This window comes from Indicator indicator, chromosome 7 (assembly GCF_027791375.1).
Source record: "Indicator indicator isolate 239-I01 chromosome 7, UM_Iind_1.1, whole genome shotgun sequence".
NCBI lineage: Eukaryota > Metazoa > Chordata > Aves > Piciformes > Indicatoridae > Indicator > Indicator indicator.
Genome location: NC_072016.1, coordinates 11080347 through 11108005, shown reverse-complemented (window position 1 = coordinate 11108005; position 27659 = coordinate 11080347). Strand labels below are relative to the sequence as shown.

At 45.6% G+C, this 27659-nt stretch overlaps 1 protein-coding gene across 1 annotated transcript in view; it reads left to right on the top strand.

Annotated features, from left to right (window-relative positions):
- Positions 1–916: 916 nt before the first annotated feature.
- Positions 917–27659, top strand: part of CNNM2 (cyclin and CBS domain divalent metal cation transport mediator 2) — a 126791-nt gene continuing 100048 nt past the window's right edge. The window contains exon 1 of the mRNA XM_054382304.1: positions 917–2498. Within this exon, the coding sequence (XP_054238279.1) occupies positions 917–2498 (1582 nt within the window). The remainder of the gene's footprint in view (positions 2499–27659) is intronic.

Here is a 27659-nt window from a genome sequence, read left to right as displayed (position 1 = left end):
CAAGTACGAGTACGACGAGACGGTGCCGGTTTAGCCATCGCCGTCTCCTGCTGCCAGCAGAACCAATGCCAAGGGCGCGACCCCGAGCACACAGGGCAACCCCGAGGAGCCGTTGTGTCCGCTGCCGGGGGAATGGCGCCGAGGGGCGAGGGGATGCTCTCCGCTTGATCGGACTAGGATGGGCAGGACAGCGCAGCGCGGGGCCGCCAGGGGGCGCTGCATGATCGCTTACTTGTGTGGGGGACTTGGGCGAGCGGCGGCGCACCGGGACCGCCAGCGGTCTGGTGAGGTCCCTGGGCAGCGGCAACTGCAGCTGCACTGCAGCGGGCTGAGCGGAAAAGGGGATGAGAGGGGAGCGCGTCTAGTCTCGTCCGTCCCGTCTTGTCCCGACCGCTCCGTCCCGCAGAGCGGGGACTCGCGAGCCGCCCTGCCGAGCGCCGCACGCGCCGGCCCGGCCCGCCGGCCGCACCGCGCCCCCATTGGTTGCGCTCGTCCGAGGCTCCGCCCAGCCGGCCCCAGACCTCGTCGTCATTGGCCGCGGCCTCTCTATCGGCCCCGCCCCCACTCGCCTGGCGTACACACCGGAGTCACGCGCCCCCCGGGCTGGGAAGGTGGTGGTGGGTGGCGGGGCGGGACCAGGGTGCCATTGGCAGAGAGGCGGACGCTGATTGGCAGCCCACGGCCCCGGCCCCGCCCCGAAGGGCGGGCGGGGAGGGGCGGGGAGGGCAGCGGATTGAGGCGGCTCTCGGCTCGGCTCGGCCCGGCAGTCGCCGCCTGTCGGGTACTGCGGGCAGCCGTGCCTGCCGCCTTCCCCGCCGCCGCGCCTGCCGCCACCGCCGCCGCCGGGGGAACCGGGGCACGCCGCAGGCGCCGCGCGGCAATGCGGGGCCGTGGCGGCGCCGAGCCCTGACTAAAGATGGCCGCGCTGCCCGGTGGGAACATGGCGGGGGGCGGCCGGGGGGCGCGGGTGGTGGTGCTGGTGCTGCTGCTGCTCGGCGGCTGCCTGGGCCGGCGACCCCCGGCTGCAGCCGCTGCCGCGCCGCCTGCCGCCGTTGTCGTCCCCCCCTCGGCGGCGGCGGCAGAGGAGACGGTGATCATCGGCCTGCGGCTGGAGGACACGGACGACGTCTCCTTCATGGAAGGGGGCGCGCTGCGGGTGAGCGAGCGGACGCGGGTGAAGCTGCGGGTCTACGGGCAGAACATCAACAACGAGACCTGGTCGCGCATCGCCTTCACGGAGCACGAGCGGCGGCGGGGCGGGCGGGCGGCGGCGGGGGCGGCGGGGCGCGGCGGCGGGGGCGGCGGCGGGGTGACGGGCGGCGGCGGCGCCCCGCAGCGCTGCGGCATCCGCACCTCGGACATCATCATCTTGCCGCACATCGTGCTCAACCGCCGCACCTCGGGCATCATCGAGATCGAGATCAAGCCCCTGCGCAAGACGGAGAAGAGCAAGTCCTACTACCTGTGCACCTCCGTCTCGGCCCCCGCCGCCGCTGCCCTGGGGCCCGGGGCCGCCGGGGGGCTATCGGGCGCCGAGGGGCCAGCCGGGCCCCCGCCCTGGGGCGAGACCACGTGGATCTACCATGATGGTGAAGACACCAAGATGATCGTGGGTGAGGAGAAGAAGTTCCTGCTGCCCTTCTGGCTTCAAGTCATCTTCATCTCGCTCCTCCTCTGCCTCTCGGGCATGTTCAGTGGCCTCAACCTGGGCCTCATGGCCCTGGACCCCATGGAACTGCGCATTGTGCAGAATTGTGGAACGGACAAAGAGAAGAACTATGCCAAGCGCATCGAGCCCGTGCGCCGCCAGGGCAACTACCTGCTCTGCTCCCTCCTGCTAGGCAATGTCCTGGTCAACACCACGCTTACCATTCTTTTGGACGACATTGCCGGCTCTGGGCTGGTGGCCGTGGTGGTCTCCACCATCGGTATCGTCATCTTCGGCGAGATCGTGCCGCAGGCCATTTGCTCTCGGCACGGTCTGGCCGTGGGCGCCAACACCATCTTCCTCACCAAGTTTTTCATGATGATGACCTTCCCGGCCTCCTATCCCGTCAGCAAGCTGCTGGACTGTGTCCTGGGCCAGGAGATCGGCACGGTCTATAACCGTGAGAAGTTGCTGGAGATGCTGCGTGTCACCGACCCTTATAATGATCTAGTCAAGGAGGAGCTCAATATTATCCAAGGAGCCCTGGAACTGCGCACAAAGACTGTGGAGGATGTGATGACTCCCCTCCGAGACTGCTTCATGATCACTGCTGAGGCTATGCTCGACTTCAACACTATGTCTGAGATCATGGAGAGCGGTTATACCCGCATCCCCGTTTTTGAGGGTGACCGCTCCAACATTGTGGACCTGCTCTTTGTTAAGGACCTGGCTTTTGTGGACCCTGATGACTGCACCCCACTTAAGACCATCACTCGCTTCTACAACCATCCGCTGCACTTCGTTTTCAACGACACCAAGCTCGATGCCATGTTGGAGGAATTCAAGAAAGGTGGGCTTGTGGCGGGGGTGGGAGGTGCTGCTTGATGGTTGTCACTTTCTTGAGGCAAGAGAGCCCTGCAGAGAGGGCTCTTGGGTTCCTGCTCATTGAGAAGTTTGGGAAGGTGCATTCAGGACAGCCAGCGGCCAGTGTTTAGGTATCTTTCAGATCTGCTCATTCCCCAGGCCAGAAAGCTGATACGTGGCTGGTATGTGCCCCCGGCCTCTTTTTCCTACTGCACTGGGATGTGTGTGTGGGCATGGTGCCGAGCAAGGTTGTTTTCTTTCTTGCTTTTTCCACTCATCTGTCCGTTATGGTGAGAACCGCTGACGGGAATTCGCGCCTGTTACTTGGCTGTGTCTTCTCCATGCTTTTTCAGCTGGCCTGCCAGTGAGGAGCGGGTGGGCTGCTCGGGTGTCTTTCAGGCTTAGTGCGTACACACGTGCTGAGATAAACAAGGCGTTTTCCCTCCATTCATAGGCTCAGCCGGCTGACCTCAGCTTTCTGGTCATGTTCCAGTTAGTTTGATTGATGCTTTGGTCTTGCAACTCATAAATAGTTTCAGGGTCTTAAAGCATATTCGAAAACACCTGTTGGTGCTGTGCTTTAGGGTTGCAGGTCTTTTTCCCTAGGCTTCCCTCTGCCTCCAGAACCACAGGCTCAGCAAAGATGTGACTTTTTCTGCCTCTCCAAGGTAGTGTACATACTAGTTAGGTCAAAATGGGACTGAAGTTTTCCATCCCTGTCTTAATTGTAGGAGGTGTTGACATGACAAATACTTCTTAAATACATCTTAATTCCTGTTAGAATATTTTGCTTCTTTTTTTTTTTTTTTGTGTTCTTCTTTCAAATCTGTTCCTCTCTGCAAGCCAAACAATAGTGCTATACAGCCTGTGCAGGAGAGTGATTTCAAAAAAATAGTTAAATAGTTAAGTGAAATTTCATGTGGATGTGTGGATTCCTGTGTTGGAAAAGTAAAGGCCGTTGGAGTCCCACAGAGCTGGGTAGCACTAATCAATATACTGCTGAGCAGTTCAGTCCCTCAGAGATAATCTGTCTGAAAGATCTTACATCTTATGGATATAAACTACAGCACAGGAGGCTCCACCTCAACGTAAGGATGAAGTTCTTCACCGTGAGGGTTGCAGAGCACTGGAACAGGCTGTCCAGAGAGGTTGTGGAGTCTCCTTCTCTGGAGACTTTCAAGACCGTCTGGATGCATTCCTGTGCAACCTGCAATAGATTCTGGCAGGGGGGTTGGACTCGATGATCTCCAGAGGTCCCTTCCAGCCCCTAACATCCTGTGATCCTGTGATTTTTACAGCTGCACTGACCTCACAGTTCAGCTAAAGGGGAATATCTGAATTCACCTTTATCAACTGAAAAAGTTACCTTGAAGAACTTTGTAAATTGGTGAATGGGCTTTCTAGGTAATAAAATGAAATTGGCAATTAAATTTCAGGTGCTGTTTTGTCCACATGCTGAGCTTTGACAGTTTGATGTTTGATCTTTATTCCTGCTTAATTCAGTTTTGAGGATCTGGAGAGTTACTCTGCTGGTGTCCTCATCTTTATTTCATCTTCATGGATAGAAGGTGAACATCCATTTGTGACATAGCCCAGTCACTGGTGGCGTTCCCCAGGGCTCAGCACTGGGGCCAGTTCTCCTTAATATAGTTATCAGTGCTCTGGGTGCAGGCGTTGAATGCACCCTTGGTAAGTTTCAGATGACACTTATGATGGGAGGGTGTGTTGATATGCTTGAGATTAGTAATGCTCTACAGAAGGACCTGGACAGGCTGAATCAAGGGGCTGGGGTGAGCTGTATGAGATTCAATGAGGCCAGGTGCTGGGTCCTGCATCTGGATTGCAACAACTCCAGCCCCAGGCAATGCTAGAGGCTTGGGGTAGAGCGGATGGAAAGCTGCCCAGCAGAGAAAGGCCTGGGAGTGTTGATTGACAGCTGGCTGAACATTAACCAGCAGTGTGCCCAAGTGGTCTAGAAAGCCAACAGCATCCTGGCTTGTATCAGGAATAATGTGACAGGCAGGACCAGGGAAGTGGTCCTACCTTCTGGTGAGGGGTCTGGAGCACAAACCCTATGAGGAGCAGCTGATGGAGCTGGGGGTGTTTAGCCTGGAGAAGAGGAGGCTCAGGGGTGACCTCATTGCTGTCTACAACTTCCTGAAGGGAGGCTGTAGCCAGGTGGGGGTTGGTCTCTTCTCCCAGGCACCCAGTGACAGAACGAGAGCACACAGTTTCAAGCTGCACCAGGGGAGGTTTAGGCTGGATGTCAGGAAGAAATTCTTCACAGAAAGAGAGATTGGCCATTGGAATGGGCTGCCCAGGGAGGTGGTGGTGGAGTCACTGTCCCTGGAAGTGTTTAAAAGAAGACTGGATGAGGAACTTAGTGATTGTCCCCCTGTACTCATCACTGGTGAGATCAGTCTTGAATACTGGGTTCAGTTTTGGGGCCTTCACTACAAGAAGGGCACTGAGATGCTGGAGTGGGCCCAGAGAAGGGCGGCAAAGCTGGTGAAGTGTCTGAAGAACAGGCCTTCTGAGGAGCAGCTGAGGGAACTGGGATTGTTTAGTTTGGAGAAAAGGAGGCTGAGGAGAGACCTTACTCTCTACAACTTCCCGAAAAGAAGGTTGTTGAGGTTGTTCTCTTCTCCCTAGTAACAACTGATAGAATGAGATACCAGAAGAACCTTCTTGACCAAAAGGGTTCTCAAATACTGTAACAGGCTTTTCAGGGAGGTGGTTGAATCCTCTTGCCTGCAGATGTTTAGAGGTGGCATAGATGTCACAACTGTTGTCTGATTAAGATGGGTTTTGCTGCATGTGTAGGCATAGGGCAGTTCTTCACTCTCCTGCAGCTGTGCTTATTTGGACTCCAGATAGCACGATGGGGTTTTTAACCTGTAGGGATATGTGGGTTTTGTATAGTTTTGCTTGTAGCAATGTGTCTGAAAAAATTAATATTAAGTTGGTCCCTATTTTCTTTGTCTGAAAGAGATAAAACACACTCCTGTGTCTTAACATAGGAGCGCTTTAATAGCTGGGAGAATTAGATGTAGATTTTAATCCTGCAAGTGTGACTAAGCCAAATATGCCTCCTTACAGTTCCTGAAACTTGTGCTTAAAATAGAGTTCTTAAAAGTCCTCCTGGGTGGCTTAGAAGGTGCAGACCACAGATTGCTTTCCCTTGCCTGCACTAGGAAATGTCCCAGTAGAAGAAGTTTAGGATAACTTCCTAACACATATGTTCCCTCCTGACATTGCTGTGTCCTGGAAGAGTCTCTGTAATTATAATTAATTGAGAGTTAATTATTGATCATGCTTCAATGTTTACTCCAGAACATTGGTTGGTTTGTATTGACAAGCCCTGGTACTACAGGCCTCATCCTAACGGCTTTCTCTTCACAAGTGTAGATATGGTGGAAATAAATGGCTTCCTTTGTGTCCTTTGAAATGAATGTAAATAACTGATAGCTTGCTTGATCTGGCATGACGTGGCGTCTTTTGCCAGAGTTCCTCAAACTTTCTTCTTCAGAGCAACCTTGCCAAATTCCCATGAGAATGTACAAATTAAGGGTGAGAATCAGATTGCATGTTACTCTCTGCTAGACTGTTGAAAATAAATAAGCTCACAGTTTTTAATCATTCATTTCCCACCACATTAACCTTCTGCTGCAGTAAACTTGTCTCCTGTGTGCTTTTTTTTTTTTTTTTTTTTTTTTTCCCACCCAGGTCCCTTCTACCATTACTTGATGCAACAGGCAGCTTGTGTGACAGTGCTGTCAGTAGAATACTTTGACTGGTTTAAAGAGAGGTTTGGGTATTGTGGTTTGGTGTTTTTTGTTTTTTTGTCTTGGAAATAATTTTGTTAATTAGCTGGGCAGGTGGGGTTTTGAAGCTCACATTATGGGTGGGAGCAAAACATACTTAACCTAAACAGAGAATGAAGATTTGGGAGGAGACAAAAAGCCAAGTGTGGCAGGGTATATGTCCTTATGCTGTTGCAAAAGATGAAACAGATAGATCTACAGTTGTTCTCTTGCTCAGGCTGAACAGCTGGAGAATTTGGTGGTGGGCTTGTTATTAGTGTTTCTTGCCCACAAATGCAAAATAAGTATCTGTTTCACTTCTATGCTGCCAGGCAAGAAACTTAATTTTGAGAGAAAGCTTCTGCACATTCCCACTCCCTTGTTGCTCTAATCTGTTAAAGTATGAATATGCATGATTTCTGAAACAGTCTGCAAAAAGGTTTCTCTTTTAAAAGGCATCGTTTACTTACAAATCAATAAATAAATAGCTTTTGAAAGCGTGTTAAACCTCTACCAACACTGTCAAATCTTTTTGCCCACAAGTTGAGCAAACCCGAGTGTTTAGCTTATTTAATTGGAGCATTCAAATTGAATGCAAGGAAGTGTAAGGTACCCTTTACACTGGCTTAGGAGATGACCTGCCTGGCTTTGCTCAGCACAGAGATCTCACGTGGGAAAAGTCCACTTTCAGCTGATCTGATGCTGCTTGTTGCTGTAAGGGGGAGCAAGACATTACCTGTTCCAGGACAGATTTGTGTCCTGGCTCCTAAGCTACAGCTGGGAGTGAACAAGCAACAAAGTAATTTTTGGAAAGAAGCTAGTGATGTGTCTCCACTGGTCTCATCTCTGTTGTTGGTGAGTGTGTGGGCTTGTTCTGTTGTGCCCCCTGCCCCTTCGGCCCCCACTTGTGACAGCTTTCCGAGGTCTCTGCTCAAACGCTCTCTGGCGCTTGCTCTTGGTGTTTTTCACAGGCAGATCTCTGCGTGTGTGATCCTAAATCCAAAGTGCTCTATTTCTAGCTCCCTGCCTGCCAGAACTACAAGAATTCAGCTTGAAAAGCCTCATGTTGTAATACTAATATTTTAAGATTGGCTCACTTTCTACAGGCCATTGTATGGCTGCTTTCCTGGTGGCCTGAACGGCTTCAGAGGGCAGTGGTTTCTCAACCAGAGTCTTCCTTATCTGGGGATTTTGAGTCATATGTTTTCATCTTATATGTCTCCACTATTATGTTATACTAAAGATCACAGTTAATAACCTGTGACAAAGAAGTCACAGTAACTGTATGCAGCAGTTCTGAGCTTGTTTCTGAATCACATGGCAGCCTTGAGAAAATTCCTAGATTCTTTATTGAAGTTATTATCAACTGGACCCTAAAAGTTGGTTTATTTTAATTTTTTTTTCTTTCTTAAAAATCTTGCCAGATTTAACTTGATCTGCTCTTCAGGCTCTGTTAGTCTTGTGACATTTATTTTTAATAGCATGTGTGTTTGGTGGCTATATTTAGTGTGGACATAGAACCTGGAGGGAAATGTGTGCATTTCTTTTCTAGTTCTTCCCCCTTCGAAGAAAACGAAGCCCCAGTAACCTGAACCATAAACCCCTTTATTTTGAAGGAGAAGAAAAGAATACCTAGAGCTTCTTACTCCTTTCTTAGGTGTGTAGGTCCTGGTTTCTGGAAGCAGGTAGGACTGCAAGTGATTGGTAGCCCAGAGATTCAAAGTTCTGCATTACTGTTGGTTGTCAGAGTTGTTTCTATTTTTGTTGTTGTTGTTACTCGTTTTGCTTTTTTTTTGTTTGTGTTTTTGTGACTAGGTAATTTACCTTTCTGGTAGAGCTCTAACCTAAGCTTGCAGGTTGCTGGTCTCTATCAGTTTTTGTGGGTTCCCATCTTGCTGAATCTAAGTCCAGACCTGCCATAAGTAACTTATTTAATGGATCTGAATGCTCTCTTTCTGGTTTATCTAATAGCTTGTCTGTCTCCTGAGCCCTTTTTCTGTGTAAACCGGTGACTGCAGCATTACCAGAAACTGGAAGAAATTAGCTAAATCCCTTCTGGGATTATGAAAGGCATGTAAAACTCCTTGGCAAACAATACAGTTTTCAAGACTGCTTGGCTAAAAAAAGGTGCCTGATCCTTTTGGAGGAATGAATATAAAGGGAAAGGTGTGGAGGAGGTCCAGCGTGGAGAATCTTTTGTGTAAAGAGACTAGAGGAGCAGCAGATGGAAGGGAGGGAGTTTGCCACCAAGATACAGAAGACTTAGCATGATATGCCTGCAGATTTATTCTCTGAACAAAAACTGCATGTAGGAATGGGGGGGTTGCCTTATGACAAACTATTTCTTGGCTGTCTGACAGTGTAGCACCCGCAGGTACTGCGCTGCCAAGACCTTTGCTGGCTTTGCATTGCTCCTGGAGGGATGTGTGCTTGTTCCACTGGAGAGGAGCGGATGTGGGTTACTGCAGGCAGCCCTCTTACTGGTATGCTGTGGGGCAGGCATCACGGGGAATGCATTAGAGGAAGCTCCAGTTCTTCCTGGGCTACCTACTGTGAAGCTTTTTTAGGGATCAGAAGTAGAGATGCTGCTGGAAAGCAACACTGCTTCTTCACCCTGGCCTTAGTGAGGAGCGCAGCTGGAGGCTCTGTTCTGCTACTGAGAGTAGAAAGAAATGTGGTTCAGGTGGCTGGCAGGGAGAGGAGTAGGAGAATTAAATGGCTTGAGCAGCAGTGGTTTGAATCTGATGCTCTTGTTGGGTGTGTTTCTTTGATTGCTAGCAACACTTGTCATTCAACAGAGACATCAAGTTGCCTTTTCTTCCTCCCATCAGGTTGCTAAGTTAGCAAATGCTTTCCTGCACTGAAGCTGACAGGGGTGAATTCCACCACAAGTGAACCATGCTCCTCTCTGCTTTCTCTGTGTCTATAAAGGTTATCTGTAACGGCCAGAGATGTAAACTTCAGGTCGGTCTGTGCAGCCAGCAGCCTTTCATGGCCAGTTTTGGAGTATAAATAGAGAGAAATAGCACAATGTTAACTTCTCAGCAAATTCAGTAGTGCAGGAAAAAGATCAGGTAGTTTAACCATGGGAGTTTAGCCATTGCAGTATTCTTCCATGGCTGAAGGGTTTTTTTTGAGCTTCAGTATTTCTCTGTCAACATGAAGTTCTGGTAAGCAGAACACTTTCACAGTGAACTTCAGTTGACTCTAAGGGTGTAAGAACAATGACAGTGAATCATCTGCAGTACTGTGTGTCTGACAATGGCTGAGTGCTTGGAGAAAGTATTAGAAGAGAGTAAATTTATTTTGTTCCCCACGGAAGCTTACTGATCTCATCAGGCTGCGATTCAGGAATTTCTGGAACTAAAGATACTGTCTTTATTAAATAGCCCTAGGTGCTTATTTCTTTCTCAGTGTCTGATCAACACTGAACCTTTGTCTGCTCTTGCACATAGACAAACAGCAGTCATGGGGTATCTCCTGTCAATAGCTTTGTAGTGCTAGTGGTAGAAAGAGATGGATTTAAAGGTTGTGTTTCTGACTTCTGTATGAAGCCATCCAAAAGTAGGTGCTGTTTTGGCAGGCTCTGACATCACTCTAGGTGGTAACTGTGGAAATGCAGGGGTTAGCCACTTCATGCTTCACATGAGCCCCCAGTCCCTTCCCTTCTTTACTGAAGGAATCATCATAGTGAGTGGGGTTAGTGGGGGGCTGTTGGCTAGGTCACTTAGCTTGGAGCATGAATGCTATTAAACTCTAGAAGATATCTGTCTTGTGTTTAATGCTCACTTGGAGGGCAGACATTCTAGTGCACAGGAATTAAGTCCTGGAGAAATTGGACTCTTGCTACTTCATTTATTCTTAACACTTTGCAATGTATGCTTAATATTAAGAGTTACAGGTTGGTTTTACAGATCTTTACCATCAAGTAGGCCTAGAATGAAAGGAGTGGCCAGGCAGTGGGTTGGATTAGTTTATATTTCATCCTGCCTTGCTTATTCCATAAATACTTAACAAGAGCTCACTTTTTCATTAACTTATGTGGCTCTACAGGGCTGTGGTGCAATTTTCAATCTAGGTAGACCAATTGCATTTGTAGTATTTGAGTCCCTCCCAACAGAGCGCTCTAGTACTCTGAACCATACCCTGATGAGCATGACCTGGCACCCTTGTTAATTTGACAAGGTCCTGAAATACAGCCTATCAGCTACAAATAGTAGTGTAAATACTTCGTGCTAATGAGCTGCAGTCAACAGCACATGGCTAAGAGTCCCAGGTCAGGCAGCTGATCCAGTTTGGCTCCTGCAGAGGCCACTGACTCACTTCAGAACTATCTAGTGATAGGGTTTTGTTTCACTTTCCAACAGTATATAATTAGAGGAAAAAAGATGCATAAATCTATCAGTAATCTTCATGTGGATTCCCCATTTTCCCTTGGCCTAGAAATTGGCATGGCCCAGTAGTTGCTGGGAGTAGAAGCTAGGCTGGGAATAAGTCAGTACTAAGTGTGATGGTATACAAAGCATCTGTGCAAAGGGTATGAAAAGTAAAGCTAGTTAAGGAACTATAAGGGGAGGAGATGACCTAGTCACTTCAGTGTAGGTCTTCTTACAGAGAGGTAGGTGTGGGGAAGAGAAAGCGATGTCCTGGTATTTGAGAAGCCCATTGGTGCTCTAAATGGCTTTTTGAACAAGATGGAGTAATGAAATTCTGATTCTTCAAACCATGTTGTTATTGACTAAGACACAGAAACTACAAAGTCTATTAAAAGAGCTCCCATAGCTTCTTTGAAGACAAAAAAATTGCTGTGATTTCAGGCTGTGAAACCTTACTGTGTCTTTCACAAAGTAGACCTGGAGGAACTAGGTCCTTATTTGATACTGCAACTTGAAAGACAAAATTGTACTATTGAAGGGTAGATAGCAGAGAGATCCATCATGCTTGAAGAGAAAATGGATGTTATTTTGGCTTGCCACTGGAGTTGCACGTACTGGATGTGCTTAACACAGCAGCCAGCTCAGCTTATCTTTCCATTCCTGGTCCACAGTTACAAAGAAGCTTTAATTCTTTACAAACTTGTCTCCATTAACTCTTTCACCATAAGGGTGGTGAGACATTGGAACAGGTTGCCCAGGGAGGTGGTGGAAGACCCATCCCTGGATGTTTTTAAGGCCAGGCTGGATGTGGATCTGGGCAGCCTGGTCTAGTAGAAGGTGTCCCTGCCTGTGGCAAGGGGGTTGGAACTAGATGGTCCTTGAGATCCCTTCTAACCCTTACAATTCTGTGATTCTGTAACTCTTTCTTTTTTTGCTCTTTTCCCTGTTATGGCTCCATCTGTAGTAGCTTTCTGCCCTGAAGAGTCATGGTTAGGGGCCCTTGTGTTTTGTGTGAACCTTCTAGAATTTTGGTAGTTAGCTAGCTTTCACTAAGAGATGACTTGGGATTTGCCACATGTCTGTGTTGTCTTTGGCATGTCATATGTCCTGTCTGTCTTTGCGTTTTAGTACACAACCTGTAAATCCAAGAGATACTTCTCTGTTGGGGTTGGCTGGCATGTTGGAAATTAGGATTCTTGCATGGGTGTTTGTAGTTATTTTTGTGACATAAAAACATGAGCCAGTATTGTGCTTTGCCTGCTGGTGATGAGGACTAGTGAAAGAATGCTAGAAAAGCAACTCATCTTGTAACTAATTTGTCTTAGAATACCCCAGGCCTCGATTGAACAGAAAAGTCAAAGCTGAGAAAGCTGCTGTGAATGAGACTTCTTGTCTCTTTGTATTGAAGCATTTGCTTGCAAATTATTTGGTATAATAATTTCAGTGTTTAAATATGAAGCAACAGCCATTCTCATTATGGATCTGTGCTTTGAAGGGCAGGAGTAGGTGTGATGCTTGTCAGTCTGGGAACTGAAACCTGATGATTATTGAGGCCTCAAGAGTTACAAGTTAACGCGATTCTGCTGCAGTTACTAATTAACCAAGCAACCAAGAGCTTTGCTCCAGCCAAAGGAGCTGGGGCCAGAAGATGAGCACATAGGTTTAGTACAAAAGACCTGTATGGTTCTGCTTTCTGTAATGCTTTCCACTGGGGTTGCACCATCCTTTTGCTGGCAGTCCTAAAAGGATCTGGTCTTCAAATGAGAGCAATGTTTTAACGTTGCTCTCTGGAGGGTGAACCACACCATCAAGACCGGGCTCCTGCTTGCTTGAGGTTCTCTCCCACAGCAAACATGAATAAAAGTTATTGGTTTTTTATAGTGAGGTTTTTTTATGGTGGTATAATCTCATATAGTGATATAACAGAGCCACCCATGACTGTTGATCTTTGTGGAGGTGAACAAGGCTTTATTTTCCTCACTTGTCCATGGGTAATGAGGGGAGCAAAGTGCTGACTCTGCTGTAGTTGGATGCACTGCTGACAGCAAACAATTTAAAGAAGGATCTTGCCATTTCTAGTTTTCTTCCAGTACTCCACCTCCTCCTTTCAGAAGATTGTCCTGCCTGCCCTTTGTACTGGGGGGTTCAAAGTGCAGCCCTTGGCCAAAAGGACCCTTTTCCAGGCAACAGTCATGTAATGACAGGAATGATCAGTTGCCCACTTGTGAATTGCGTGTCAGCAATTTCTAGACAGAAAAGGAAGATCTGCCAGTGTGAACTTGCTCTCGATGAAGATTTACAATCTGGCACTGAAAGTAGGTGTGGCTGTGGGTTTTAGGCAAGCTACAAGCTTAGTTCTTCCTATCAAGCCTAGTACATCTTTCCATTGGAAGCAAGTACAGCTCTTACAGTTACAATTCCCATACACAGCAAACGCAGACAGGGGCTTTCAGTTGCTATTACAGGGTATCATATCAGTCAGAGTCTTCAGCTGAACTTTGCACTAGTTAAGAGAAGTCTAGATTGTGAATTAGAATTATTCAGCAGCTCTAACTTGAACTCCAAGGGACATCACAAAGTTTTTGCTGTGAGGTGGATGAATTACTGTGATATGTTTTGCTATGTGACTTTTTGTGTTTTTTCCCTGCTGCTGTGTAGCTGAGGTTTGTGTACAGATAAAGCTTTTTGACTTTCAGCTTTTATTTTAGTGCCTTGTTGCAGTATGTGGGGAGGGTGGGGATGAAGCATTTCTTAAGATACCAGTTATATGGAGACTTGCTTTTCCTTCAGCAAAGGAGTAAGTGGTGTCTCATCAGAGGCTGGCCAGTGGTCCTGTCAGTAACTCACTGCATGGACTAAATGGTTGTAGTAGTGTGGGACTTGTGCTGCTGTTCAGATGTGATCTGATCTTTTTTGCATGCTGGTTCCCTGCCGTCATGGAGAATAACATCTATGTTTTATCACTATTCTGGTTTGCCTGGAGCCTTTTGGGGTGGTTAGGCTTGAAAATATTGGTAACTTGCAGATAAATTCAGAATTTCCCACTAGTCACTGGCAGTATTTTTTTTCCATCTCTTAGTGTTGAAGAATTGCTTGTGCTGTTGAATTTCTCCCAGAGAAATCAAAATCCCTGTCAAAATAATGGTCTGTTTCTTTCAATGAAAGTCCTGTACAGTGTACTTGAGATTTAATATCAGCTACCAGAAGTTTGAATACTCACTTGCAAGATAAATAAGCGACTTTCTTGTGTCACATGTTAGATGAAAGCCTTCTTCCTTTGCTGTTATACTAGTGTGTGTTTGTGTTTCCCTGTGACCCTTGCAGACATGACACCACTCTTAAAGCTTTATTCCTTTTACATATGCTGGAGTCTGCACCTCTTTCATGGTTAGGACTGACAGTTCTGTAGTTCTTTCTGTTTGGTCGATGAAAGCCCAGGGGGGATTATGATCACTAATGTGGAATTCTTTTGCCTGCAGTTTACTGTTCTAATCCAGCTTGTGTTGTGTTTTCTGAAGGCTCCCAAGGAGAACCTGGAAATGGGGAAGCTGCACAGTTCACTTTGTAGGCAGTCTCTGTGGGGGGTGAAGCTTCCCAACGTGGGAATCCCCTGAGGTTAGAGCTTGAGGAAGGCAGCTGGGGCAGTGCAGAAACTTAATTACCTACATAATGGATGCAGTCTCCAAGAACTACAGCAATCTGTTGCTTGATGCCAATCTAAGGGCTGAACCTGTGAGTGCAGTTGTAGTGTGTGCAGCCAGTGTGCAAGCAAATACAGCAGCTTTCATTTTCCTGCCTTCTCCATTGCCTCTAGGTTTAGGGATTGAGGATAAAGGAAGGTTTTCCTGTACTGTGTGATGCACCACAGATGGGAATCCCAGGCTCTCCTTCTTTCTGCAGGGGCACACCTGCTGAGCATAGGACCTACCAGGAGAGCTCTGATATCAATGGCTCTATTTTGCTAATGTTTCCAGAACAGCTGTTTTGAATTTCCCAGGTTTTTATGTAGTCTTTGAACAGCCTTATTTTTTTTTTTTTTTTTTTTTTTTTAATGAGAGAGAGACCAGGAAAGGGTTTTGGGTGGAGGGAAGACACACATAAATTTGCATGTCGAGGGCATTTTCATTTCTGATTCCTGGCTTGAAAAGTGGTTTTAAACTTGTTGCTTGCCTGCTGCTTGAACATGGTCCAGTGGTAAGAGGCTTTAATACATTTCTTCTTTGCAAATCATCAACCTCACATCTTCCAGTAAAGGAAAGAATTTGGGAGTATAGCTTCCAAGAGTAATAGACCTTTCAGCTTCATGCAATGCACAGGGTCCAACCAGAAAGTTCCAAGGAAAATATTCGGAAAGGGGGAAGTTTTCTGGCTGCATCTCTGATAGTTTTTCATTTAAACTGTTGGGCTTTGCAGAGAGATCAGTATGCTGGGTCGTTGTTTTTTGTTTTTTTTTTTTTTCTTTTTTTCAGATAGGCATGCAGCCATACTGGAAGTAGTAACTATGCTGGAATACCTTAATCCAAGCATGGGATAGAGAAATTAACAAAATGTTATTTCCCAAGTTTGTGTGGATGATCTTCTGTAGTTTGCCATTTTTCATGCTATCCAGTTATCTCTAAGTGAACACACACTGGAAGTATTCAAAGCTGCATCCAGGTACCCTGCTTTCTACTTGCATCTACCTCATGATCATTAGTAATGAATTGAGTACCATGAAGTGCATGAAAGGCTTAAAGGAGGATGCTGAGCAAAGAAGAGGAAACTTTTCAACATGACCATTCTTTTGGAAGGGAATGAATTGGTTTAAACTCAAGATGTCCTTTCAACAAATGAGGTTATTTTAACCATTCTTCCCAATGTAGCTTTGAGAAGGAATGTGTGAACTGTGATTAAACATGTACTCCCACAGCCAGAGCCAACATACAGTTTCTGGGAGCAAGAACTCTTGCTGTGGTAGTGTTTGTGAACAATTATAACAAAAGGATTTCTCATCTCTGTGTTTTCTGTGGCTTTGAGGATGATTTGAACATAAAAAACCTGAAGAAGTGACTGGCCACAAAAGTCCATGCAGATAGGAGTAGATTATTCTTTTTAACCTCATAAAACTGAGTTTAAAGCATACAGGAGATTTAATTTCCCTATTCTTCATTTGTTTCCTCCAAACTGGAAAAATGACCCAAGGGAAATCAAGAGCATAACTTCTTCAAGTGAATTCAGAGTTGGATAAGGATATAGTGGAGGATTTGATCTTTTGAATTTCGTAGTGCTGTCTAAAGTTTTGTATAGATGGTGGTGTGGCCTTCTTGTGCTTCTTCACTCTAGAATGAGGACAAAATTTCCCCCTTTCCTTTGTACCAACTGAATGGTTTTGTGGAAGTCAGCATTTTTCAGTCTTTCTCCTGAATTCAAGGTATATAGCAGGAGTTTGGTGTAGTCTTCATCTAATAGCTTCCTTGCATGATGATTGCAGCTTTTAGACTGACAGTCCCTCCAATGACTCCTTTTGTTTTTCATGCCCTGAGGTCCTTGGCCATCAATGTCATTATTTACAATTTTCACTCTCCTTTCTACAGATGAATGTGTAGTTCTCCTGGCACAGTTTGTTGGCAGAAAGTGAGGAAAATTGGGGAGAGACTAGAAGACAGTAGCAACAGATGAGATGAGGCCATCCACTAGACAAATGTGTGGAGACATAGAATTACAGAATGGTAAGATTTGGAAGGGGCCTCTGGAGATAATCTAGTCTAACCCCCTGGCTGAAGCAGATTTGCCTGGAGCAGGTTATACAGGATCGTGTCCAGGCTGGTTTTGATTTTCACCAGAGGAGAAACTTTACAACCACTCTGGGCAGCCTATTCCAGTGCTCTGCCACCCTCATAGGAAAGAAGCTTTTTCTTAGACTTAGGTGGAACTTCCTGTGTTCCAGTTTGTGCCTGTTGCCCCGTGTCCTGTTGCTGGTAACCACTGAAAAGAGACTGGCCCCATCTTCTTGACACCTGCACTTTAGTTACTCATAAACATTGATAACATCCCCTCTCAGTCTTCTCTTTTCCAGGCTAAACAGCCCCAGGTCTCTCAGTCTTTCCTTGTAAGAGACATGCTTCAGTCCCCTAGTCATCTTGCTGCTCTTTGGGGGACTGTCTCCAGTAGTTCCCTGTCTTTCTTGAACCGAAGGGCCCAGCGCTGGACGCAATACTCCAGCTACAGCCTCACTAGGGTAGAGGGAGAGGAGAACCTCCCTTTACCTACTGACCTTGCTCTTCTTAGTGCACCTCAAGTTATCATTGGTCTTCTTGGCCACAAGAGCACATTGATAGCTTATAGTTAGCTTGTCCACCAAGACTCATAAGTCCTTCCCTGCTGAGCTTCTTTCCAATGGGTCATCCCCTAACCTGTGCTGGTGCTACGGTTATTCCTCCCCAGCTGCAGGACTCTACACTTGCCCTTGTTGAGCTTCATGACATTTCTCTTGCCCAGCTCTCCAGTCTGTCCAGGTCTTGCTGAAAGGCAGCACAGCCTGCTGGTGTGTCAGCCACTCCTCCTGGTTTTGTAACACAGCAAACTTTCCGAGGGTATACTCTGTTCCTTCTTCCAGGCCATTGATGAATGTGTTCCCCAGGCCTCAGTACTGTCTTGTTTAATACTGCTAGCTACAGACCTCCCATTGGACTCTGCACTGCTGATCACGACTCTGAGCTTCTCAATCCACTTGACTGTCCTACTCATCTAACTCACTTCCTAACCTTACCTCTGAGGAAGTTGTGGGATATGGTGTCAAAAGCCTTGCTGAAATTTGAGGTAGACAACATCCACTGCTCTCCCCTCATCTACCCAGTCAGTGAGGCCATCACAGAAGGCTATGAGATTGGTCACACAAGATTTCCCCTTGATGAATCCATGCTGACCACTCCAAATAATCTTCCTTTCCTCCACATGCTTAAGAGATGATCTCTTGAATGACCTGTTCCATTGCCTTTCCAGGGATGGAAGTGCAGATGACCACTCTGTAGTTTCCTGGGTCCTTTTTGCATTCTTTGAGTGACATTGGCCTTCCTCCAGTCCTCAAGCACCTCTCCTCTTCTCTGTGACCTTTCAAAGATGATGGAGAGTGGCTTATCAGTAACATCCGACAGCTCCCTCAGCACTCCTGGGTACATCCCCTTGGGCCCCATGTTAAGGTGAATGCCCCAATAGTTAATGCTTTGTTCAGTTTAGTTTTATGGGTACTAAAATTGCTGCTGTAAAGGTCATTGTCAGGTGCTTTCCAACTTCTTTTCTGACACAGGGGTATTTAATCTGTTGGGTTGGTTTGTTGTTTTTTTTTTTTTTATTACCGTGCCAGAGGTGCCATTTATCCTATGCTGCATGACTTCTGTTTTCAGATAGTTTTAAAGTAATGCCCAGTTTAGAATTGATGATGAAGTGAATATTTTTCTGTTTTGCTGGGCTGAAAACATAGTAGGTAAGTCTTTGAAGGAGATGCCTGTTATTGCATCAGTTCCCAGTCTTGAGGGATATGCAAGTAGCTCTCCTTTTTCCCTGTAGGTGATCAAGGTCTGATTAAAAACCTCATGAAGGGAAGCCAAGAAGTTTCAAGCTCTATTCCTGGTGCAGCTGGAAAGTTGTTCTTCCACTACGGACAGGATGGTTACACTCGAGGCCAACACAACAGTGTTCCTCATTGCATCCATTTGAAGGAGTCTTAAGCAGGCTGGGTAAAAGGGATGCAGTGACATAGATCCAAGCCTGTTCTTACTGCTGGTGAAACTTGGGATGGAAAGGATGGCTAGGTTTGGGTTTTCCCCTTACTCTGTGTGTGATATTGTGATATGGGGAAATATCAGCCCAACAACCTGCTATCCATCAACAGTGAAGTGTGTGCAGGATCTGTCCTTTTGGTGGTCCAGCCTTGCTCTTGGGTGGTGCAGCTATGCCACTCTGTCCTGCTTTTTCTGAACGTTTGGCAGAGACTGAGAACCACTGCTCTGATGGTTGTATTGGCCCATGTACACATCAGGGTCTAGGCTGGACTTGCCTCCATGACACAGAGCTGAATGAGCCTGTGTGCTGTTGATACCATTATCACTATGTCTCTATGCTTCCATTAGTGACTGATGTCTGATTGAAGTGTCTGTTACTGCAGAAGCTCGGTGTTTGGAATCATAGTCAAGGGCACCATTGTGTTGTGCTAGCATTAAGAATTTTGCCATGGTTATGATCATCCTGGTTCTTTATTGTTTTCCTTGACATAGGAAGTAGGAACAGGATGGAGGAGCTGAGAATTTTGTTGCTTGTCCCTTTCAGAAATCGAATGAGTCTGGAACAGTTGCAGACATGATTCGTTTCCTCATCTCACCTTGCCTGGAGGTTAGGATTGTGCAGGCAAGGGGTGGACAGCAGTGGTTCATCCTTCTTTCCTTAACTGACTAAAAGAAAAGGTGAATGAATGGTGTCCTCCACTAAATTATGTATCTGGAAATCTCATTGGAAAAGCTGCTGTCAGAAGATATACAGAAATGGATTTCTAGCTTCAGAGAAAAATACTTTAATTGTTAAACCCTTTGAACAGGCACACAGACAGAGTGATGGTAGGACTAGGTTGGGCAGCCTTTGAAGGCTGCAAAAGGAAGAGATGGGAGTGTCAGCAACCTTTGAGTTGTTAACCTTTTGAAGTGGCATGGGGCAGATGTCTCATTACCCTTGCCCCAATGCATGCACATTTTTACCCGTGACATACCAAGCAAATTGCTTTCTGCCTCAGAGATGGTGAACAGTTGTTAAACCTGTTTGGCTTCAAGGCAGTCATTCTGGGGATTCTCCTTTATCTGCACTCCTGAGGGTCAGGAGGTCTGCAGAAGCCACCCTTCTCTTCCCATCTCTGCAAGACCAGTCCTTGAGGTAAAAGCTCCTGGGCTGGGTGAGGGGTTTTAGTAAATGCTTACAAAAATAGCAGTAGATCATCCCTCCAGGGCCAGGTAAGGGACTGAACAAGATAGTGACTCCTTGCAGTAGGGAGAGTGCTTGAGTACAACGTCTGAAGACCTCATTAGAGAAATGGAATTTCAAGCTAGACTTGTAGTTTGATACAAAATCTGATACTAAATTCCTGAAGACAATTGCCATGTGATTTTTATTTTCTTTACCAGAATAAGCCGTTTTTAACGTAAGTGACTGACTGCATTTGTGTCTGTCAAGTGCTGACTTAAGCATGAAGAAAGTTTATCTGCATCTTGTACACATAGGTGCATCTTGGCAGCAATCGTGTTTCTTGGCATATAGCATGTCTGGAGCAGGTGACCATAATACCAAACAAAGCTATGAGCATTTATTGTTATATTTTTCCCTTCTGTCTATCACAGTATATCAGAGGTTGGAAGGGACCTCAAGAGATCATCAGGTCCAACCCCCCTGCCAGAGCAGGATCACTTAGGGTAGTCTGCAGAGGAACGCATCCAGGTGGGTTTTGAAAGTCTCCAGAGAAGGAGACTCCACAACCCCCCTGGGCAGCCTGTTCCAGTGCTCTGTCACCCTCACTATAAAGAAGTTCATCCTCATGTTGAGGTGAAATCTTCTATGTTCAAGTTTGAACCCATTGTTCCTTGTCTTATCACTGTGTACCACTGAAAAGAGCCTGGCCCCCTCCACTTGACACCCACCCCTCAGATACTTATACACATTGATGAGATCCCCTGTTGCAGACTCCTATGTGATTGCAGACAAGCCTGGGTTTGGGGATGGTCAAGAAGGATCCAGAACCTCTGGAAAGACAGGGACAGTGAGAGAACTGCAGCTGTTCAGTGCGTAGGAGAAGACTAAAGCATAAAATACAGAAAATTAAAACTATCATAGAAAGATAGGGGGGAAAAAAAAAGTCAGATGAGTAAAGCCTACTGATAAGAATAATCTCTGAAGTATCTGACCTGCTGCTGTTCTTGTCACAGCTGAAGTGCCCCTATCTTGGTATTTATACTTGCCTGTGTTTTTGGTGTCTCAGTGATCCATTCAGTGTTACTTAAACAGGTGCCACTTTGACACAGGCAAATGATCTTTCTCCTTGCTGTTCTACTGAAGGATATGACTCATTGCTGAAGTGATGGTTCATTTAGCAGAGCACGTTGCCTAAAAGTATGGAAATTGTCAGGGTTTCCAGTGATAACTGTTTCCTTTGGTTATTTTTGTTGTGTTATGGACACATCAGGGAAACTTTTGACTGTAGACACTGATCTCCTAGGAGTTGACTTGTGGTGAGAAGTTTGTGGGCCTTGTAACACAGGTAGCTGCTTGGTAGTAGGAGATGAGCTATATTTGAACCTATAGAAGATTATTGATGCCCTTTTAATCTGTCAGCTCATTCTTCACTCCTGTTTTCTGTTTGGATGCTGTAGTTTTGAGATGTTTTTGGAAAGGGTACTGGGAAAACTCGCAAACATTTTTCAAACAAAAGATGGTTTGTCTTCATGGCTGGGAGGGTTCACTTGGACACTTGTTCTGAATTTTTTTTTTGTTTATGTTTGGAAAACTGAAGTTCTTAGAAGTTAGATGGCCTTGGCTTTCTTTGTTCTTTCTTCTGTCTCAGACATCTGTATCAGCTCTCTCACCGAGCTCTTTATCTTATTTGGCTTTTCTGTGGATGCCTGGAGGCCTTGGCTCACATTCTCAAGAGTGTCCACTGGTTCAAGAAGCCATCGCTGCTATCAAATTACCTTGACAGCTGTTGTCCCATTTCATATTTGCCATCCCCTCCCCCTGACTTCCTTGTGATTTTTGGCAGAAGCTGTGACTATTGAGCAATAAAACTTGGATCTGAGAATCCTGTTGCTGGTGGGAAAATGAGATGAGAGCATACTAGTTAATGCCTTGCAACTTGACTTCTTGCTGGTGTATAATCAGTAGCATCTTTATTTAAAAACAAAGCCTACCACTAGTAACTCTGTGGACTGAGTGAATAGTTCATTTATTGTTCATCTGGAGTTGTGTGTTGGGTACCAGTCTCTATTCCAAGATATATGTGACCAGACAAGCTCTTGACTTGGAGCTCTTGACAAATGCTTTTGCATAAGGACCGCAGAACAGCAAGGATGCTTGTGTGGAAAGTAATCTGTAAGGGTATGACTGACTTTATTAGTTTCATTGATCATCCTGCCTCTGCATAACCTGGAATAGAGTTCCTGTAGTACTATTTAGTAGACATTAAAGATGACCCTGTAGGAAGCAATTGGTCTTGCTTGTATTTGAATCAACAAAATGTAGAGATGGCATTTGGAGACTCTTCTGTTGTGTGTGTTTGGGGATTTTGCTGCCATTCTTTAAATGCAAACATAAACCACTTCTGGCAATTGACAGAAATGCTGATGATCCTGGGACCAACTGTAGGAGAGCTGCCATCTCTGTAAGCCTCTCCTTTTAAGATGTTTTCTGTTTTCTTTGTCAGTTGTTTGGAAAGTTGGCTGATGCATGGCATGCTTTAATCTCTACTGATCATTCTTCTTGTCCCTGTTGAAACATGTCAGCAACTAAATTTTGTATAACACGCTGGAAAAATTAGGAAGGAAAGACGCATCAGATCTTAATTGGGAAGATGACTGTCAGAAAACAATTAGTGTATCCAGAACACTCAGTTCTGAGGAACATATATAGGAAAAGCATATTAAAAATTGTTTTGCTAGCAGTGTGCATGATTTATGAGCTGATAACATCAGTGTGAGATGTAAAGCTTGTAAAAGTCTGGATCAGACCAACCTTAATCCATGTCTTCCAGTTCCTAAATTACTGTGCCAAAGGGGGAAGACTAGACTCCTACTGAAACACGTGCTGCAATGGTTTTGTACGTGACTGCAGAGAAGGTTATTTTAAGTGGCTGGGGAATAGTTCTGGTGTGTGGAGTGAGATCATTACTTGAGTCAGTAGCTGTAAATTTGAGGGCTGGCACCTTGGGGCTCCATCCTGGTAGAAGTTGGTGGAGCATCACACATTATGTAGTCTCAAGTGCTGTGGAATCTTTCTGGGTCGTGCTGTAGAAAAAGGCAGGGATGTAGGGTGGCCAGCTGTGAAGCGAAGGAGGGAAAACTCAGAAGATATCCTCTGCCTTTGGAAAATTGCAATTGCATCAGAACTGCCCCCTGGAAAAGAAATAGAAGTAAAATGGAGAATGGATTACATGTAGGTGAAAAATGCATGAAGTGTCCCTCTCCCAGCTGTAACAGTTGAGTTCCAGGGAGCAATGCATGGGTGTTCTCTTGGCATGTGAGGAAATAACTTTTAACTTTCCTTTCCCTCCTGAAGGAAAACAAATAACACTCATAAGGCCTCAGTTTGGTGTACGACTTGGTGAAAGCATTTGTGTTTCATGAAAGAAATGGCAGTTTGTCCTCCCTGCCCCACATCCCTTGCTGTCTGTCCTATCATTTAACATGGGTTTAATCAAGGTGCTCCTCGGTCCGGTCTCTCCATGAAGAGTGCAGAAAGCGCTGGAAGGCTTCAGCTTCCTGCGATCCCTGGCACGTCTTCCGTTACGCAGCTACGGTTATTGTAGCAGTAGGGGACTTGTTAGTTTTCCAGCTGCAGTTCCCAGTGAATGTGTCCGCTCTGCACTCCTGCATGCTCCGTGTTAAAGTGGTTCTATAGCTTTCAGGCATCTTGCATTTCAAATACGGGTGGAGAAACAAGTGCTGGCCTCTAAGGCAGGGGTTTCAAAGCTTGCTGATAGCAAAGGCCGTGTTGACAACTCGGCAAGCACTTTGTGGGCATGAATGTGTTAGATCTTTAGGATAGGAGCTGACTTGCTGCAGGCGGTGGGAAAGGATGTTTTGCATTGTTTAAATGTATCATCAGGTGTGTTGTGTCCTTTCTCTGCACCCTGTCTGCTGAAATGTCTCCTCTTGCGCTAGGCTTGGCTCACTTTGCCTGTCAGAGAGAGAAGGAGTTAACTTGCTGTTACAGTCCACTCCAGTTTGTGTCTTGCTGTCCAGTCTCTTCTGCTTGGGCTTGCTCTCAGGACTCTGCTGCAGCAGCTTTTGTTGTGGCTGCAGAGGGTGGAAGGGAGCTTTTGGGGGTTTTTGTTCAGCAGGTTACTGAGTGGGAGGAAGCATCTCAGCTGGGAGTCCTTCAGAGCCCTCTCCTGGGTGTGGGAAGGGTTCTGCAAAGTCAGGAAAGCAGCCGGTTCTGGCAGGGCAGAGCTTGTCTATCCTGGTCAAGGTCTCAGAGGTCTTACCAGGTTACTTGCTTGTTGACTGTTTGAAATACCAGCATGTGTCGCTTCCGCTCTGCTCTTGCACTTTCCAGCTTTGCTGAACTGCTGCTCTGCTTTCTTGTATTTGGTGCCTTAGCTTCACTGGTTTGCTGTGGTGTTTCAGCATCTTTGGATGGTAGATGAACATCTTACCACTAGTTAAGGAACTACATTTACATCTGTAAGATTTATTTTAATTTCCTATGAGAGGCAAATGAAGTGCAGAGGTCAGTGGTACAACACAGTGCAAAAGAGTAAATGCAATACACAGAGATGGACCAGACCTGTTTCTAACATCAGCCCAGTTGCAACCAGTGTAGCTATGGCAGTGTGGAGAGCACCCAGCCTAGAAGTTTGGGTGCTTGTTTGGCTCATGGATAGAGCTTGCTTCTTGCATTGAACTCTGGGTGCACCACTGTCTTGATGGCTTGCTGGAAGGAGCAAAGCTGGCATAGATGTTTCAACTTTTAAGTGCAGTCACAGGTTTTGATCTGCCCTTGAAGAATACTTTAAGAGCTACATTGTTTTGCATAAAAGACTAAACAAGAAATCTGTAGCAGTGTGGAGGAGAATCCAGTTCTCCTAACTCCTTGTCATGTGCTTTCACCACAAAGACCCTGTTTCTTCTTTTACTTAACTGGAGAATTCCATTAGATCAAAAGCTAGTTAAGGAAAATAGAGCCCCATGTGGTCCTGTGTGGTTACTTAGACAAGTGCTATTTTTAGGAATCACAATTGAGATTCCCTGGCTCTTGCTGCTCTTAAAATCCATGGAAGCAAAGTTAAAACTTCTACCTTCATCTCAGCCACATGTAGGCCACTTGACTCTAGCTATCTTAAATTATTATTTATATTTTAAAATTTTGTTTACTTTTGTGGTTTCTGTTTTATTTTGTTTTGTTTTTTTCCCCTCTTTCACTTGTGCCTTCTCCAGCTCATTCCCTGCCTTGCAGGGATTTTTGTCTTTACAAGTGAGTATTAATCAGTTCCTTGGGTGTGGGAGATTTGGAATATGGCAGTTCTGTACTTCTGAGGATTGTTATCAGAATTGTTAATGAGGTCTTGCTCTCCAGTCCTAAGGATCTTCTCAACTGCTTCTCCTTACTTTATCTTCTGTGAGCCTGGTTTCGTTGATCTGTATAAGATACCCCTTGCCTGCTTCTCCCTCTACAAAGGGGAAGAAGACCCAGTTTGCAAAATGTTTGCAGCTCTTTCTCCTTGATGCTGAAGAAAACTTCTTGCTTATGAAGTTTTGTTTACAGACTTCTTGACCTGCCATGTAAGAGCATTGTGGGACTGGGGCAGGAGAAATGGCAGAAGTGAAGCAGTTTGGTCTCATTAAAATATAAGAATTTAGTTCCTTTTCTGGAAAAGTTGCCTGATGGTGACCAAATTGTAGTCCAATTCATGTCCTGGATTGCAACTTGTAGAGTTTTTGTTGGTTATCTTTTGTGAGTATTTTTCCTCAATCTGAGCAGAAAAGCAGCAAAGGATTAAGGTGAAGGGCATGGCAGGTAAAGAGAAACCTTTGGGAGTGTGGCTTCAGGGAAAGCCTGATAAATGTTTTTAAACTGGCTGAAAAGGTTGAGAACTGCAAGTGGTACTTTGGTTCATGGTACTATACTGCTGCATCCTTGGTAGCATGGATGTGATAATGTCAATAGACAAGGCTCAGGCATTTTTAACAGGTATATAAGGATCTGTTGGCTAAATGATTACTCTTCCATATATGAGTGTAGTCATCTCTTCTCTCCCCACTCACAGCTACTATAGCTGTGACAATGAGTCACTTCCATAGGGCAAGAAGATTGTTAGGTCACAATGAGAAGTCTTCACAAGTGGAGAAATTTTCTTGTGGCTGTTGAGGATTGTACTTGTGACCTTCTTCCATACCCAGAGCTGTCAGTCTGTCCCAGGTTGTTGGCTTCCTACTGTTTCACTTTGTGTCCTGTAGTGCTTATTGCACTGTTGGGATTTTGTTTGGAGCACTTATGTCTATAAAACTCTTCTACTTAAACTCAGCTTTCTGCTGGGTATTTGTTCATGCCCACTCCCCCCAGAAAAACCAAAACAAGGATAAAAGGATGTGGTTACTGTTCCTCAGGCCTAGAATAGTGTTCTGTCTGGACACTTTGGAGATTTTATGGATTTGCCTCACAGAATGGAAGCCCAAGTAAATAATCCCAAATACTTTGAAAAATGTGGAGTAGATAACACTCAGATTACCTACTCATGTACTGGAAGATTAGAAGCAGCATCAGTATGGGAATTGCTGCAATGATCAACTGTGCAAAGTTATAGGACTGGGAGCCAGGAATTTTCATCATAAAATATTGATTGCTTTCCTTGTGGAAAAGGAAATTGAGGTAATGTCTTGTTACTGCGGAGTCTCTTGCTGCAGTAACTGAAGGACAGGCCACTGCCAAACCACAGAATGGAATTACAGGGATGTAATGTCCCATGGTGACAGCCATGGAACTGACTGGTGAGATGTGACATCAAGTAAACTGAGCAAGCATAAAGTTTCTTGCTTGTATCCTTGTAACTGGAGAATAAAATGTACCTTGTGATGTTTTCAGTCTGTCAAACAAAACAGTTCTGTAAATGGGCTGCCTCACCCACCCACCCATTTTCTGGGTGTCACTGCCTTGAGTGACTTTGCTAGCTGGCCTGCAAATCAGCTTTTTTTTCTGTGTTGTTGTGTTAGCCTTGGCTGAGGTTTTCACCTTGAAGTCCTACTTGGGTGTAAGATGGTCTAGATATCACCCACAGGGGGATCTTATTTTTAAGGCAGACGCTTTGCAAGTGACAAGTTAGAACTGCATTTTCAAAGCAGTTAAATCCCAATGGTATTTTTAACTGGTTTCTTCTGGGAGAAGTGTTTGTTTTTTTTTTTTTTTTTTGAGTAAACAGCTGTGAAGTATTGTCATGTTATGTTTCATACAATTTAAAGCAGAATGCAAAAGGTGACTGAATACAGATGCCCAAGAGCAGTGGTGTTCATTCAGTGTCCTATTTGACTTCAACTGAAATGGGTGGAGAAGGTTAGTCCCCAGAGTTACTTTTAGATGGCTAAAAGCATGGTTATTCTTGCACTGCTGTGGTCCCATGTTTCCCCTCTAAGGGAAGGGAGTGTCTGATGCTTCTGAAAGTTGCAGTGAGGGTGAGAAGGCAAGCAAAAGAAAGGCACTGCAAGAAGCTACCAAAAAAGGAAGTTCAGCCGCAGGGTGTTAGCTCTTGCATAGCCACCTATGGAGTAAAGCACCTGCAGCTTTTATTCCTTAATAAAGGAAATAGTGAAGATTAGACAGAGAAGACTGTTCAGAATTACAAAATTGGGGAAAAAAAAGAAGATCACCTGCTTTATTTCCTCTCTTAGCCAAGCTGTGCAGCCGGAGAAGCTGACTCATGCCAACCTGTGTTACAGGCTGCTTTGGGTAGAGCAGCTGGAAAACTGTGTCACTTCAGCCCAAGAGAGCTGTAGGAACAGAAGTGTGGTAATATACTAAAATTACATCAAAGGCTCTAGGAGACTTTAATGAGATCAGTCCCATATTTATTTTCATGGTTAAGAGCAGAAATAACTGAATAATGTCATGGAAATATTCTGGAATGAGAAGATGTAACAGCCAAGGCTGTTTCTGAGCTGGGGAAAGGCTTTGTTAACTTCAGAAGGGCTGCTTCAGTTTAGGGTATTGAGAACTTGCAGGTGAGAGGGTTTAGGCAGAACAAAGACCTTC